Source organism: Mustelus asterias, chromosome 4, assembly GCF_964213995.1.
Source record: "Mustelus asterias chromosome 4, sMusAst1.hap1.1, whole genome shotgun sequence".
NCBI lineage: Eukaryota > Metazoa > Chordata > Chondrichthyes > Carcharhiniformes > Triakidae > Mustelus > Mustelus asterias.
In genome coordinates this window covers 31,241,006-31,256,831 of record NC_135804.1, presented here as the reverse complement: position 1 = coordinate 31,256,831, position 15,826 = coordinate 31,241,006, and the positions used below count along the sequence as shown (strand labels likewise).

Sequence of the window (15,826 nt, the reverse complement as noted above, 5' to 3'; positions counted from 1 at the left end):
CAAAAAGAGAGAGGTCTCAGCGACAAAAAACTGAAGTTAATTTGGTCATCACAGAGGAGAAGGCTATGGTCCTCTGTGTCCAGAATGAAGTTTCTGGTCAGAGAGACATATCCCATAGCAACCTAAAGATGCTGGAAGATTTGCCCTGGCGAGACCGTGAGGAGTAATCACTGGAATGGGCACTACTGTTGTTAGTTGGTTTGAGAATTTTCTGAAAATCTCTAAGTGAAGCACCTTTCCACAGCCACTCAACATTATGACCCAGCAAAATGAGGGGAAGTGAACCTATTAGAGCTAGGAGTGAGTGTTAACTGTTTCCTATAAAGACTAAAAGGCAGTGAAGAGCAAGTTGTAATGTGTGTGTGTATATATATATATATATATATATGTAGCATGGTCATGTGAGGTTATTAATGAGGTTTATTGTTTCTGTGCCATAGGATATTAGTTACCTATGAAGAAACATTTAGTTAATGTTGACTTTTCGTTTGTTTGTCACAGTGAAAGTCTTAAAATTTGAAATCTTGTGCAATTTTTTGAAGTTGGTCACTGGGAATTCAAATCTCTTCTTTAAAGTTATTGGTCTCAACAAGAATCCTAACAGTTTATGATCAGAAATAACAATTCCTCTCAGCAATTGAGTTTTCAGACTTTTGGCAGGATATAAAGTTGTCTGAAGGATTGCCTATAAAGCACATACAAGTGGAGACAATGGGATAAACAGGTTAGCTTGTCAGCCTAACATGTATTAGGTAAACTTCAAGAGTATAAAATGAGTACTCAATTAGAAATTTGGGTTTATTAAGAACAGCCAGCACCAATCTATAAAACACTTAACTTTGACAACTTTTATATTCATTCAGGAACCCTATGAAATATATTAATTAAAGAAACATATCATGTTGTGTTTATGAATTTTTAAAGATGTTTGGTTAATTTAGTTAGCTTGTTTATAAAATGAGGATGCATTGCAATAAAGAGAACATGGCAACAATGAAACCAAAGTTGAGGAAAGACAAGAAAAGAGAATAAAGTTTATTGCACGGAACCGTAAACAGAGAGAGAGTGTAGAAGAGATTTATTAAGGTGATACAAGGGATAAGAAGCTTTACTTATCAAGTTATTACCTTATTGTTATTGTACTCTACTTCTGGAGAATAGCATAAAGTAATTTGCAGTCTGACAGACTACGATGTGAATGTGTTTCTGTGATTGTAAGCATCATTGTACCAGCCTGTAGGATGGATACTCCAATATGGCGGGAGGGTTCCATAACCTCACACAACTCACAAGGAGGATAGAGGGCCACCGACCTCTACCCAACATGAATATATGTCTAGACGGCAACTAGAATTCAGAGCTACTTGCTGGAAATGATCAGTACAGAATATAAAGCATTCGTATTCCCAGGTGGAACTACTACCACTGGTCCAGTCAGCAGGTGCAAAAGAGGAACTGAGACTCATTGCTAGAACAAAGAAGATTGAGATAAGATAGTGGTGTTCAAAGGAGGATTTGATAGATAAATAAGGAGAAACATGTTTCACTATTGTCAGTAAGTGGAGGGAATATATTTAAACATTTTGAACAATTAAGGATACATGAGCAAACAAAGGATAATTATGGATAATTATGCAAAATAACAGTCATATGGTGATTGTCACCTGTAACATCGTTTTAGCAAATTCTGTGCCATGGTCCTTTAGTTCATCCTTTCATCCTCCTAGAATAATTCCCTTGTCTCTGAATATGCATTATACCTAATTCATGTATATGTGGCCTCTCTTTGTCAAGACATTTCTGAATTGTCTGTCTCTCAGTTTCACTCTCTCCAGTTGCTGCTAGTCTATCAGTATCCACGCTGATGTTCCAATATACAGACAACTTCAGTATTGCATTTCCTATTATGATTCCAATTTTTGAAGTTTGTGCTTTGATAATAGCACCTCTGGTGATATCAGGGAGGTGTTTCTTGTTGCCGTTGTTCTTAGAAGAGTTTAACTTAATTATTTTGTTCATTTTTAAATAAAGTTAGCAAAAAAATATTGACTTATAAAAAAACCTGCATATCAGTGTTGGTAAATTGTTAGTTGTTTTTCTTTCTTTCCCCAAAGGTCAAAAACTTCTAAACATGCAGTCTTTGCTGGAAGTATGCAGCTATTAGCAGGGGTCAAGTTGTGTACTGGGAGAACCATAACCAATCACCCTCATTATGAAGACAAAAAGTTAAGAGAAAGAACAAAACAGGTACGCATCTCATATTCAGTGGATCAAATTGTATCCTTGTACAGAGGGTTTAATTCCTGGACTGGGTTCTGTTTTCTTATTTTAAATCCAATTTTTGACCTCTGCTCTACTCCAAGCTGATTTCGGTTTATCATAGAATCCCTACAGCACAGAAAGAGGCTATTCGGCCCATCGAGTCTGCACCGACCGCAATCCCACCCAGGCCCCACCCCCACATCCCTACATATTTTACCCACTAATCCCTCTAACCTACGCATCTCAGGACACTAAGGGGCAATTTTAGCATGGCCAATCAACCTAACCCGCACATCTTTGGACTATGCGTACTGGAACAGCTGCTTTGATTTCTTCAGGAGTCTCTGTTTGAAACCAATCTGTTGCCAAATTAGAGATACCTGATTACAGAATAATCACTACCTGTAACTTCGGTTACTTACTTGGAAAAAAAAACAAATGAATGCCCTTGAGCCCGAAACATATTATACAAAAGTGAGAATATCTCCTTAAAGATGAGTGAAGAATGGTCCTGTTAAAACAATCCTGTTTAAACAGAATTGTCTCCGTAGTTTCAGCAGTGGTGTAAGTGAAATTTTCTAACTATACCCATTTGGACTGTGAAAAAATACATAGCAGTGCAAATCTTTTTTTTTCCTTTCCTAGTGTCCAGAATGGACATTTTGAACTTTATAGTAATATAGTGAAGTCGTGGTCATTTGTCATTAGTAAGTAATTTGAGACAATGAGGATGATTTTCAACAGCCGCACACCCTCACCATTTTGAAATGGTAGAAACAAAAGCTTTCCTTGGATTGCCCAATAATGCCATGTAAATGGACACCTGCATTTCTACCCATGCGGCCTGGATGCATCTGCAAATTGTGACCTCCACTCGTTTAGGACTCCTTTGTGAAACGTCCAAGTTCAGATAGGTGGAGTGGTGCTCATTTGTATCTGGCAGTGAGTGACCTCAGTAAGAAGTCTCACAACACCAGGTTAAAGTCCAACAGGTTTATTTGGTAGCAAAAGCCACTAGCTTTCGGAGCGCTCGCTGTCCCTTCGTCAGGTGAATGGGAGTTCTATTCACAAACAGGGCACATAAAGACACAAACTCAATTTACAAAATAATGGTTGGAATGTGAGTCTTTACAGGTAATCAAGTCTCAAAGGTACAGACAATGTGAGTGGAGAGAGCGTTAAGCACAGGTTAAAGAGATGTGTATTGTCTCCAGACAGGACAGTTAGTGAGAATTTGCAAGCCACACAGTGAGTGACCTCACCAGTGGTGCTGAAAGGAATTGCAGGAAGCCACTGCAAAAATAGCCTGGAATATTTTGGGGGGTGAGGGGGTACTTTTTATGGGCTCCAGGAAGAGTAGCAATATAGTGGCTTGCTACCAATTGCTGGGAAAACCCCCATCCCCAGTGCACCTCCCATTGCTTTTTAATGGCTGGTTCGATTGCCACCATATTTTCCTCCCTGGTTTGGCAAGCTGCACACACAGTGCACTCGGAAGCTCAATAACTACTCTAATAAGATCCAAATCTAAAACTGATTCCAACATGATCATATTAAATGGCGGAACATTTTATAACAGGCTTCATGGGCTGAAATGGCCTACTCCTGTCCTAGGCCTCCTGCTTAAAAGTTTGAGTGGGTGCAGCAGATGTAATATTGACTACGTGCCCATTCTGAGTGTATGTTTAAAGTTTTCCCCAAAGGGTTTGGTGCACTGCATAGTATAGTGGCTTGGTAGAGATCTTTCCAATCTAGCATTTGGCATCACTAAATTAAATATGTCAGCTAAGTAAGATGAGAAATGTCCAGAATTCCTTGTTGTTGGAGGTGAGGGTGGAGAAGTGTTATCTTTTGCAGGTTTAAATATACAGCTAGGAATGTGATTAGTGTTCTGGAATCACCTCAAATAACCATGTGGGAATCAAGTTAAATTTTTTGAAGCATCCATTTGTAGCCATTCAGTTCTTTCAGTCAATTAAGTAAGACAGGAAGAATTCCTAAAGGTATCTACTGAGTGTGGTTAGTTAGACAGAGCCAAATGGTCTTAAATCATTTTAAGTTTCAGTTCAGTTGACACTGCTTATGTCATCCTTCTCTTAAGATCTATCAGATTTACTCCAAGAGTTCCCCAGAAGAGGTGTACAGTATCCTAAGATTGTATGGAACAGACTACATTCTCCTCGAGGACAGTATTTGTTATGAAAGAAGGCACAGCAGAGGCTGTCGTTTGAGAGACCTGCTTGATATCGCAAATAGACATGTAAGTAGCATTTATTCAGTCTTTCCAGCTAAAAGGCCCTTTTAAAAGAATTGATATGATTCGTTACATTTCAGTTAATAGCTTTAAATAATATCTAGCAAATCCTATTTGATAACTCACTGAAACACATTAAGAACAGTTTCACATTATGATGGTAGATCAGCTCGTCATTCTAGGCGATGCTTCAGAACTCCAAAGCAGGCTTTCTGGCCTGGAACCTGAAGTGTACAAGTCATTGACCTCACAATTTGAAGTGGCAGTATTATTTGGATTTACACACTCAGTACTTCAGCTGTGCTTTAAACAAACAGTTCAAGTTAATAGTTAATCTTCACAACCAAGCCAAGACTTTAGACTGTTTAGCACATATACTCCAATTATTAGCAAATTTCATATTGCATGATACAAGAGCTATATTCTTCTGAAATACTTAACACTCCAAACAGTCATTGCCCTTTTTAATTGATGCATTGTTCTTCCTATTGCCAGGTTAATTATCTATTTAGCTAGCTAATTTGTCATTAAAGATTAAGGTTCAATGAATTAAATTCCACACTTCTGATTAACTGAAAATTCAAATAAATTGTATCAGGTAGATTTTCACCATCCATTAATTCAGTGATCTTCCCAGAACTTGTTGATAACACGAGCAGATTTAACAGCTTGAGAATCAAAGGGACCTAGGTGTAGCGTGTGCACAAATCATTGAAGATGGCAGGAAAGATTGAGAGAATGGTTTATAAAGCATTTGGCATCTTGGGCTTTATACATGGTGGCATAGATTATAAAAGCAAGGAATTTATGCTTAAGACACAGGTTCGGTCTCAGCTGGAGTTTTGCATCTAGTTCTGGGCACCACACTTTCAGGAGGGTGTAAAAGCATCAGAGAGGGTGTAGAAAATATTCAGAAGAATCATTCCAGGGATGTGGAATTTCAGTTCCATGGACAGAGTGGAGAAGCTGGGACTATTCTCCGAAGAGAAGATTGAGAGGAGATTTGATAGCAGTAGTCAACATCATGAGGGGTCTGGACAGAGTAGTTAGGTAGAAACTGTTCCCATTGGTGGAAGAATGAAGAACAAGAAAGCATAGATTTAAGGCATTTAGCAAAAGAAGAAATGGCAACATGAGGAAGACTTTTTTAATGCAGTGAATGGTTAGGATCTGGAATGCAATGCCCAAGAGTGTGGTGGATATAGGTTCAGTCAAGGCATTTAAAAGGGAATCGGATCATTATCTGAAAAGAAAGGATGTGACAGGCTATGGGGAAAAGACGGGGGAGTGCCACTAGGTGAATTGCTCCTCCAGCGGGGCAGCAGGAACATGACAGGCCAAATGGCCTCCTCTGTGATGTAACCAATCTTTGATACCGGTGTGCTTTTGTGAAAGTAGGATGAAGGGCTAAAATCCAATAAGTCCAGGATACCACTAAAATTGTAAAGAATAAAAGAGAAAATGAGATGAGTCAATTAATTATGGCAAACTGGGGTTGTAAATACTTGCAGACTGGGTTGACTGAGAATGGTCTGAGTTCCCAGGAAAGAATAGTGAAGTGCATTGTGTGAAGGCTTGAACTCCAAGAACTGGAGTTCAGTGTGTGATCAAACTAGATAGAGTATCAACAAATTTTAAGAAACTAGTAGGAGGTTAAAGGTGTTCATTGCATCCGAGAGAAATTTGACTTTAAACAAATGAAAAAAATATGGTAATTTGCCTATAAAAGCGCAGCAATCGTGATTTGGCGATGTATCCATTTTACTACAAAATGAATGGGAATTGTACTCTTGAAGAAAGCTAACGAACGTTGAATGAATTTACGAGCAAAAGAGAGGAGTATCACTAGATGCTGCGTGGATGTTGTGATATAGAGAAGAAACAAAATCAGAGAGAGAAAAAGGAAACCATGAGTTGATAGAAAAAGATTAAGGGGGTGATCCATGAACTAGGTTACAAACAAAAGAATCCTTGCACCCATGTCATGGTAGCCTAGTTAGAAGTTCATGGTGGTGAAGAGAACCAAGGCAAATAAATCACCAAAATGTTGCAACAGCAAACTTTTAAGAGTAAATAATGCAGGCAATGTGGCCAAGTTGAGAGCCTGAACAACACATAATAACTGGGACCAGAACTTTCAAGCAGATGGATCATTTCAGAGTTAATTGCAGCTTCTGAGACTTTGGAAAGTACCAGCGTAAGGACAAAACAGTGCAACTGGAAAGACACCCTACCCACACAGATTCAATGAACACAAGCAAATTTCTAAAGAGAAGGAAAGATGGTCACAAAGAACAAGCCAAATTCAGAGATGCACAATGTGAGCACCATATTTTCAAAGTATGGAGCATCCAACAGACATTGTAATGATAAAACTCAAGGTTAATTGTAAAACAGACCAGAATAAAAGGATTACTTCCCCGGATGTATGAAATACAATTAGAGAAAGGAAGCCAAGAAGATCAATTTATCCTGTACAAGAACTGGTATTTGAACCATTAAGTTCGAAGAGGGTGGAATAAACAATTGAAAAAAGTTTTTTTTCAAGGTAGTCTTGATAAGTCACTACTGGAGGAATAGGAGGATGATGGGTAAATAACCAGGAAGTTCATGTTCCACATTTCTTTCTTGGATAACCATACTTGTAGCACATAGCAGTGTCCATAGAATTTTAAGGAGCATGCAGCTGAAATGTATTGCCTTTGCGGATATTGTATTTTGTTTGATGTATTTTTTTCTTTCATCCACCAGTAGTTAGTAATAGAACTGTCCTTAAATTACAACACACAGACCGATATTACTTCACTTTCAAGGACTGAAGAAGCTTGATTTAGGCAACTGTTAATGTAGTAATGAGACTTTGGACAATAAGTAATTGTAAAAGACATGTTTCTGACTAAAATATCTTCAATAATCACTATCTACCTTATTGTGAATGTTAGAAATGTTTATTTTGAAGGTCTTTTACATTTTTGTGCGATGAAAATGTGTTTTGGGGATTCTGACTGTAACTGTGATTGTACACTTTGCAGGTGATGGACGGCCCAGGAGCAAATGATCCTGATTTGAAGCCTTCTCCTTATCCACGTTTTTGTGATGAAATCAAATCAAATAAGCCTCCCTATACCATTTATTTCTCTCGTGTGTTCAAAAACAAAACATTCCATGTTTACAAACTAAAGAAAAAGAAGGAAATACCTTATTAGAAATAAGTTTCCACAACGCTTCATCATTACATTGCAAAAAATAGGTGTTGGGTTCCAACAGTAGAAAATACAAAGCTATATTATGGAAGAGTCTAGTCATTTTTTTGGGATTGAAAACTTTGTTCCTGCTGAATGCCAGAGTTGGTGATCGTAGTCAACCCAAAATGTAACACCTAGTAAGAGTATGTATGACTCACTTCAATGCTTCACTCATTCAAGCAGTGTACTTTTCTTTTACACTTCTATTCATTTCACTTAATTTGTTGAAACGAGATTTTTACTTAACACACACAATGAATTTTTCTGTATTATATCCTAAAATTGAATGTTTTTCAATCAGACATCCCCAAATAATTCCTTTTAATCATTTTGTTTGTGGCTACCCTGTCTTAGAACTCATGGCAGTATTTATTTGAATCGCTAATACAGATTGCTATTGGAGACACCAGTTCTTACAGTATTAATTTTTGTTAAGAGTTTATCTGCATAATCACACACTTATATGCATTGTGTGTCTTATGTAATACGATATAATTTTATTTTGCTTCCATTTATGTGACCATCCATAAAGAAGAAACTATGCTTTCAGTTGGAGGCTGTGATTAGCAGATTATTGATATTATAAATTATCTTAAAATTGTAAGTAAGATGTTGACACCTCTACATAGTGCCAAATTAGATGATTAGATTTGTTGGACAGTATTAGAGTGTATGAAATGTTTTTATTATGGTGCTGTTCCACCGTTCTGGGCCTTTTTGTGTATTTAAAAATTACTGAATTAATGGACCACTTCAACAGTGAGGGAAATTTTAGCCTACAGAGTTCCTCCTTACAACAGTTCACACAACTGTGACTATACATTGGCAAGTCTCTGAATTGATGGCTGGAGGTCATTGCGTTGCCCATTTTGGTGATTTCAGATTCAGATTTTACTTTGACTGAATGTAAAATTGACAAGATTTTCTGGATACAGTAATTGTAGTCTTTGCATGATTGATATTATTGCATGTAACTGAATACTGGCAACTAAGAATAATAACGCTACTGAAATGTGGGTGTATAATGTTGCTAGGGCTGCTGGAAGATACAGTGGTAACTGGTTTTCTTTATTCGTGTGTCAGCTTCTTTCTGCCATTTCGCCAAACCAACCACTTAACCCCTGATTTAATCTTGTCCTTTTCAATCACAGGGGCAGAATAACCCAGTGTATTATTCTGTTGATGTATCTTTGTTAGCACAAGATGTAACACACACTGAATTTTACTGGGATTAAAGCTCTTTTTTCTCGTCAAGAGCAACCCCTTTAATGTTATAGACATTATGTTGCACTAACACTTAAAAAATTCCAATTGGTACTTGACTCTTTGTACTGAAAAAAATTACAGTTAGATTGTTTCTTTAAATAGCGATAGATTTTTATTACTAGAAACAATTGACTTTCTATAGCAACATTGCAGTTTAACAATGCTACTAAGTATCACTATTGAATTTTGCATTTTAAAAAAATGTTTAATTTCTGTATCCACTTTGTACCACAAATATATAGATTTCAAAATGGACCTTTTGCAGGTTCAGCGGTTTCATTCCACTACATTGTTTAGCAGAATTTTTAGGAAATAAACAATCATTCAATTATTACGTTCAAATAGATGTCATCATTTGTTCACAAGATGTAGCTTTTATTACAAATACCTTAAAACAGTTTTCTAAAATTAAAACTGTAAAATAGTCAAACATGAAACTTCTTGGATTTTGTATTCCTTTTGACTGAATCTTTAGTAATCATTCATGTTGTAGACACACTTCCATACCCGGAGTTTCAGTCTCACTGCTGTCATGGGGAAATATCGATGAAGTAATTGAACTAAGTATGAGCCGTTTTTACAAAGCCAACGTACTAAGAAGGCTTTCATCACAGAATTGTTACAACACAGGCGGCCATTTGGCCTTTCACATCTGGACCAGCCCTCAGAATGTACTGGGATACAGTGAAAAGTATTGTTTCTTGCGTGCTATACAGACAAAACATACCGTTCATAGAATACATAGGGGAGAAGGAAAGGAGAGGGTGCAGAAAGTTGTGTTACAGTCATAGCTAGGGTGTAGAGAAAGATCAACTTAGGTCCATTCAAAAGTCTGGTGGCAGCAGGGAAGAAGCTGTTCTTGAGTCTGTTGGTATGTGACCTCAGACTTTTGTATCTTTTTCCCGATGGAAGAGAGTATGTCCGAGGTATGTGGGGTCCTTGATTATGCTGGCTGCTATTCCGAGGCAGTGGGACGTGTAGACGGAGTCGATGGATGGGAGGCTGGTTTGCATGGTGGCCTGGGCAACGTTTACAACTCTTTGTATTTTCCTGCAGTCTTGGTCAGAGCAGGAGCCATACTAAGTTGTGATAAATCCAGAAAGGATGCTTTATAAGGTGCATCTGTAAAAGTTGGTGAGAGTCGTCGTGTTTGATCTATCTACGTAACTTCATACTATGGGTGTTAACTCTGCCAGGAGATCTCCCAGTGAGTCAGCTATTAGATATTTTGATGTGTTTATAATAATTGTTTACAGTGACAGGCTAGACATATAACTTTTCAAGGTTTTCCTTTTTGAGGAAAAAATTAGTTCTGCTGTAAATATATATTCAGGGGTTATAATGTTGTATGTTCACTTGTCATTATTTAATAAACTTGTTTAATATTAGATCTAGATCTTGTCTGATGTTTATCCAGGTTTTCCAAGAGATAGATTTATGGAAGCTTTAAAATAATTGAAAGACCAATAAACATCTTTTATTATCCTGGTCATATTAGCAAGGTAGTATGTGGCACTTTAATCACAACATTGTTATGTCACAGAAGGAGGCAATATAGCTCATTGTGTCTGCTCTCCAAATGAGCATTACGACTTATTGCCATTCCCCTACCTTTTCCCACTTACTCCTGCACAATGTTTCTATTGAAATGATGATCCAATGCCCTTTGAAATGCCTCGATTGAACCTGCCTCTGCCACACTTTCAGGCAGTGCATTCCAGACCAAACCACTCACTGTGTAAAGAAGTTTTTCCTCACATCACATTTGCTTCTTTTGCAAATCACTTTAAATGTTTGCCCTTTCATTTTCGATCCTTTTACAAGCAGGAGCAGTTTCTCCCTATCTACTCTGTCCAGCCTCCTCCTGATTTTGAGCGCCTCTATGAAATCTTAGCTTTCTCCTCTCCAGGGAGAACAGTCCCAACCTCTCAAATCTATCCTTATGACTGAAGTTTCTCATTCTTGGAACCTTTCTTGTAAACCTCTTCTGCATTGTCTCCAATGTGTTCATATCCTTCCTATAGTGTGGCCTCCAGAACTGTCCATAATACTCCAGATGATGTCTAACTAGTGTCTTGTATGAGTTCAGCATAACTGCCTTGCTCTTGTACTCTGCGAGCCAATTAGTAAAACCCAGGAGACAATATGCTTTATTAAGTGCTCTCTCCTCCTGTCCTGCTACTTTCAATGATCTATGCATGTACACCCAGGGCCCTCAGCTCTTGCACTCCCTTAAAAATGTTGCCCCTTATTTTATATTGTCTCCATGTTCTTTGTACCAAGTGAATCACCTCACACTTCGGTGTATTGAACTTCATCTGCCACCTATCTGCCCACTCCACAACTTGTCCATGTGCTTTTGAAGTTTTACACCTGTTAGGGACTAGATCAGACACCTCAGGGTATATTATGAAGTTAGCCTAGATCCCAACTTTTATTTATTTTGGCATTAGCGTGAGCATAAGGCATTTCACTCCAGGTGTGATTCTATTAACCCACTAGGAAGCTTTTATTAAAACAAACTTTATTTTAACAACATAGTAAAGGTGGCACAGTGATTAGCACTGCTGCTTCACAACATCAGGAACCCGGGTTCGATTCCCGGGCTTGGGTCACTGTCTGTACAGAGTTTGCATGTTCTCCCTCAGTCTGTGTGGGTTTCCTCCAGGTGCTCCAGTTTCCTCCCACAGTCCGAAAGACGTGCGCATTAGGTGCATTGACTATGCTAAATTTTCCCTCAGTGTACCCGAACAGGCGCCGGAGCGTGGCAACTAGGAGATTTTCAGTGAATTAATTGCAGTGTTAATGTAAGCCTACTTCTGACACTAATAAATAAACTTAAAACTTAGTTAAAATGTAACAAGAAGAATTAGCATAAATTTTACCAATTGAAATACTTAACCATGACAAGGTATAAATTCTTAACAGCTAGCTATCATTAAAATTCCAATTTAAGCAATATCCCCACATACATTCTTCTTCAGAATCAGTTAGCACAGAAGTATATATGCTCACGTGGGTGCTACATTTCCAGCCTTTTAACCCCTCTGGACAGATATACAGAAAGACACCTGTCTTCTGACTCCCATACAGCATCCTCCAAAGAAAAACTTAACACCAAACAGTAGAACTTCAGAGAAAGAGACCAATTTTCGAGTCCAATCTCCAGAGAGAGACAGAGAGCTATTTCTCACTAAAGATCCCAAGCAGCGACTGAGCTTGTTTCTCTGTGAGCCTAACCCCACCCAGTCACATAACTTTTATGTCACACAACCTAATCAAACCTACTCTGAAAAACCCCAGGGGAAAACACATAACAGAACTGCATTAGTTCAAATTAAAACAAACAATTAGGACCAATTATGCTTCTGCAACATCAACACGTAAGCTGCTGGTTATAGACAACGCAGCACCAAGAAAATAACTGTCTCCTGAAAAGAAATCCTGCACAAAAACATGACACAAATATATTTCTTAAATGCACAGTATCATCCCCGACACACCAAGATCTGGATCATTAATATATATCAGGAAAAGCAAGATTCCTAATATCAACCCTGAGGAACACCACTACAAACCTTCCACCAGCCCAACAAATGTCCATCAACCATTACTCTGTTTCCTATTATTCAGCCAATTTTGTATCCATATTTCTACTGTCCCTTTTATTCCATGAACTATAACTTTTCTCACAAGTCTGTTGTGTGGCACTGTATCGAATGCCTTTTGAAAGTCCATGTACATTGCATCAACAGCATTACCCTCATCAATCTTTTCTGTTACCGCTTCAAAAAAATACTCCAAGTTAATTAAACATGATTTTCCCCTTTAGAAATCCAAGCTGGCCCTTCCTAATCAACCCGCATTTTCCTGGTGATTACTAATTCTATCCCAAATAATTGTTTCTAGAAACTTGTCCACCAGTGATGTTAAACTGACTAGTCTGCAATTGCTGAGGCTATCCTTAGAACCTTTTTTGAACAAGATAGTACTGTACAACATGTTAAGGCACTCCTAAAGAATAGGGGCTCACGCAGGAGAGTAATACACAGGAGCCCATAAAATATCCATGCCAAAAAGACACAAGAATGTAATGTCAAAGTGCATCTCAAACTTTGCAGTAAAATTGAATTTGCACAGCCCTCAAAATGTTGCCTACTGTCACATTTTTCATCAGAAATGAAAGTTGATGAGATAAATAGATATAATGTTTTATTATTCCTCTTTGCCTAGCAGTATTGGCTTTGCCAGATCACTCTTTGGGATCTAGTGGATAATTTCAGTTTTCAATTAATCCAACCTGGAATGAGTTTCAGGGAGTCATTTTCATCATTTAAAGCAAGATTGGAACCTTTCTTGCCTCCTAAACATGAGAGTTTTCACTGAGGCAGTAATAAACATAAGGATGACAAGTAATAAAAGGCTGAAAATTAGATATAAACAAGATTAATGACCCAATATTGTATGTTGCACTGTCTTGGTTAATGTTTGGTTTTAATAAAATCTCAGCAACTATCAGAAATAAACAAAGTCAACCTTCATTCCCTTTCATTGATAAAAATGGGTTGTTTTCCCGAGTTGGAGAAAGCATTGTTAAAATAATGACAATGTAGCTATTACCAAAGAGAAACTCCTGATTGCAAACTGCAATCAATGGGAGTGTCAAATGCAGCAAATGTATTATGATTTCTTTTAGTAATTCAAGGTGCCAGTTTCAAAACATGCAGTGAAACATTTATATAAGAGATACCATAATTGTTCTGAACATAACACGAGAAATTACAATGAGATCACGTCTGGCAAAGTTTTCACCCCAGGTATTTGGAGATTCTACTCCTTACAAGACAGCTAGATAACCCTTGAACTCGCAATAAATTACAGAAAATAAGAAATAAGAGTGTGAGTAGAATATTTGACTACTAGAGTCTGCTCAGCCATTGGATATGATCCTAGCTGATCTCACTGTGGCCTTAACTCAATTTTCCTACCTTGTCGATCAGAAATCTGTCCAACAACTCAACCTGAAATATATTCACTCCACTGCTCATTGGGGAAGAAAATTCCAAATCCTCCATTTTAAACTGGGTCTCCTAGTTCCAAACTCCCACACGAGGGGAACCACCCTCTCAGTCTTCTAAAATCCAATGAGTATTAGGTTCAACCTTTCCTCATACAACAAACAGTTCAATCCAGGTATCAGCTCAGTGAACCTTCTCTGGATTGCTTCCAATGTAAATATGTTCCTCCTTAAGTAAGGCCTCCTAAAGAATTTTGGAACCAAAACATTTAGGAATTCGGGTTCAGGTAGTTTATTTGATTAGTGCATTAAGAACATAGAGTGCAGATAACTCCGCAGATGCTGCCAGACCTTTAGAGCTTTTTAATAATAAGTAAATGCTGAGCAATCAGAAATGACATAACCTAAAGAGTGGTCAAAGCGTTTGGCGATAAGGAGGGTGAGAGATAAGATGCAAGATAGGGAGGGAATTCCATAGCATCGAGCCTAGATATTGGATTCTCAATAAAGTCATTGAATACAGGTACAGGTCATTGTATTATAATGGAGGGTGGGAGGCAATCCCAGCACATTTTGGGGGTACTCCCCAGAGACAATACCCTGGAGCTCGGAAGTTTTGGGTCATTATGGCTTCATTATCTCATTACTCTTTGTGGACATTTGCTGCTAATTGGCTGCATATTATAACAGTGACGACATTTCAAAAATAATTCATTGGCTGTAATCTGTTTTGAGAGATCAATTCCGCCCGGTGGCGCTATCGGTGGAGGGCGATGCAGTTCAATCAGTTCCCCGCTGACGGCGCTGTCGGCGGAGGGCAGTGTTGTTCCAGCAGTTCCCGATTTGCCAGTTCCCAGATGGCGGCGCTGTCAACGGAGGCCGCTGCGATTTACCAGTTCCCCGCTAGCGGTTCACTAGTTCTCCGGTAGCGGCGCTGTCGATGTAGAGCGATGCGGTTCACGAGTTCTCCGGTAGCGGCGCTGTCGATGTAGAGCGATGCGGTTCACTAGTTCTCCGGTAGCGGCGCTGTCGATGGAGGGCGATGCAATTCACCAGTTCTCCGGTAGCGGCGCTGTCGGTGGAGAGCGATGCGGTTCACTAGTTTTCCGAGAGCTGCGCTGTCGGTGGAGGGCGATGCGGTTCACTAGTTCTCCGAGAGCGGCGCTATCGGTGGAGGGCGATGCTGTTCACTAGTTCTCCGGTAGCGGCGCAGATGGTGGAGGGCGATGCTGTTCATTAGTCATCCGGTAGCGGCGCTGTCGGTGGAGGGCAGTGCGGTTCACTAGTTCTCCGGTAGCGGCGCTGTCGGTGGAGGGCGGTGCGATTCACTAGTTATCCGGTAGCGGCGCTGTCGGTGGAGGGCGATGCAGTTCACTAGTTCTCCGGTAGCGGCGCTGTCGGTGGGGGGCGGTGCGATTCACTAGTTATCCGGTAGCGGCGCTGTCGGTGGAGGGCGATGCAGTTCACTAGTTCTCCGGTAGCGGCGCTGTCGGTGGAGGGTGGCGCTGTTGGTGGAGGACGCAGTGGGTCCCCGGTGTGGGTGTACTGGTGTCGGTGCGGTCTCTGAATCCTGAGGCGGACGGGAGGCCTTTCTGAGCGATGGAGGATCAGGAATTGGAGGCGATTCGGCGCCAGAGACTGGCCGAGTTGCGGTCTCAGCGCGGGGTAAGGCCGCAGAGCGAAGAGGGAGCGGGGTTGTGGCAGGAGGTTCTGCACCGGGGATGGGGAGCGGAGAACCCGACGGCCGCAGCCCAGCCTGGGGGCAGCAGAGAGGCCCGAGCC

At 39.6% G+C, this 15,826-nt stretch overlaps 2 protein-coding genes across 4 annotated transcripts in view; both read left to right on the top strand.

The window, feature by feature from the left end:
- The window catches only part of dpy19l3 (dpy-19 like C-mannosyltransferase 3), a 69,196-nt gene extending 58,786 nt beyond the window's left edge, over nucleotides 1–10,410 (top strand). For all 3 annotated transcript variants that reach the window (XM_078210773.1, XM_078210772.1, XM_078210774.1), the window contains exons 17-19: nucleotides 2,115–2,247; nucleotides 4,364–4,522; nucleotides 7,549–10,410. In XM_078210773.1, the coding sequence (XP_078066899.1) occupies nucleotides 2,115–2,247; nucleotides 4,364–4,522; nucleotides 7,549–7,722 (466 nt within the window). In that variant the 3' untranslated portion in view covers nucleotides 7,723–10,410. The remainder of the gene's footprint in view (nucleotides 1–2,114; nucleotides 2,248–4,363; nucleotides 4,523–7,548) is intronic.
- Nucleotides 10,411–15,499: 5,089 nt separating this feature from the next.
- pdcd5 (programmed cell death 5) overlaps nucleotides 15,500–15,826 on the top strand; it is a 15,392-nt gene continuing 15,065 nt past the window's right edge. Inside the window, exon 1 of the mRNA XM_078210770.1 lies at nucleotides 15,500–15,709. Coding sequence (XP_078066896.1) covers nucleotides 15,644–15,709 — 66 coding nt within the window. The 5' untranslated portion in view covers nucleotides 15,500–15,643. The remainder of the gene's footprint in view (nucleotides 15,710–15,826) is intronic.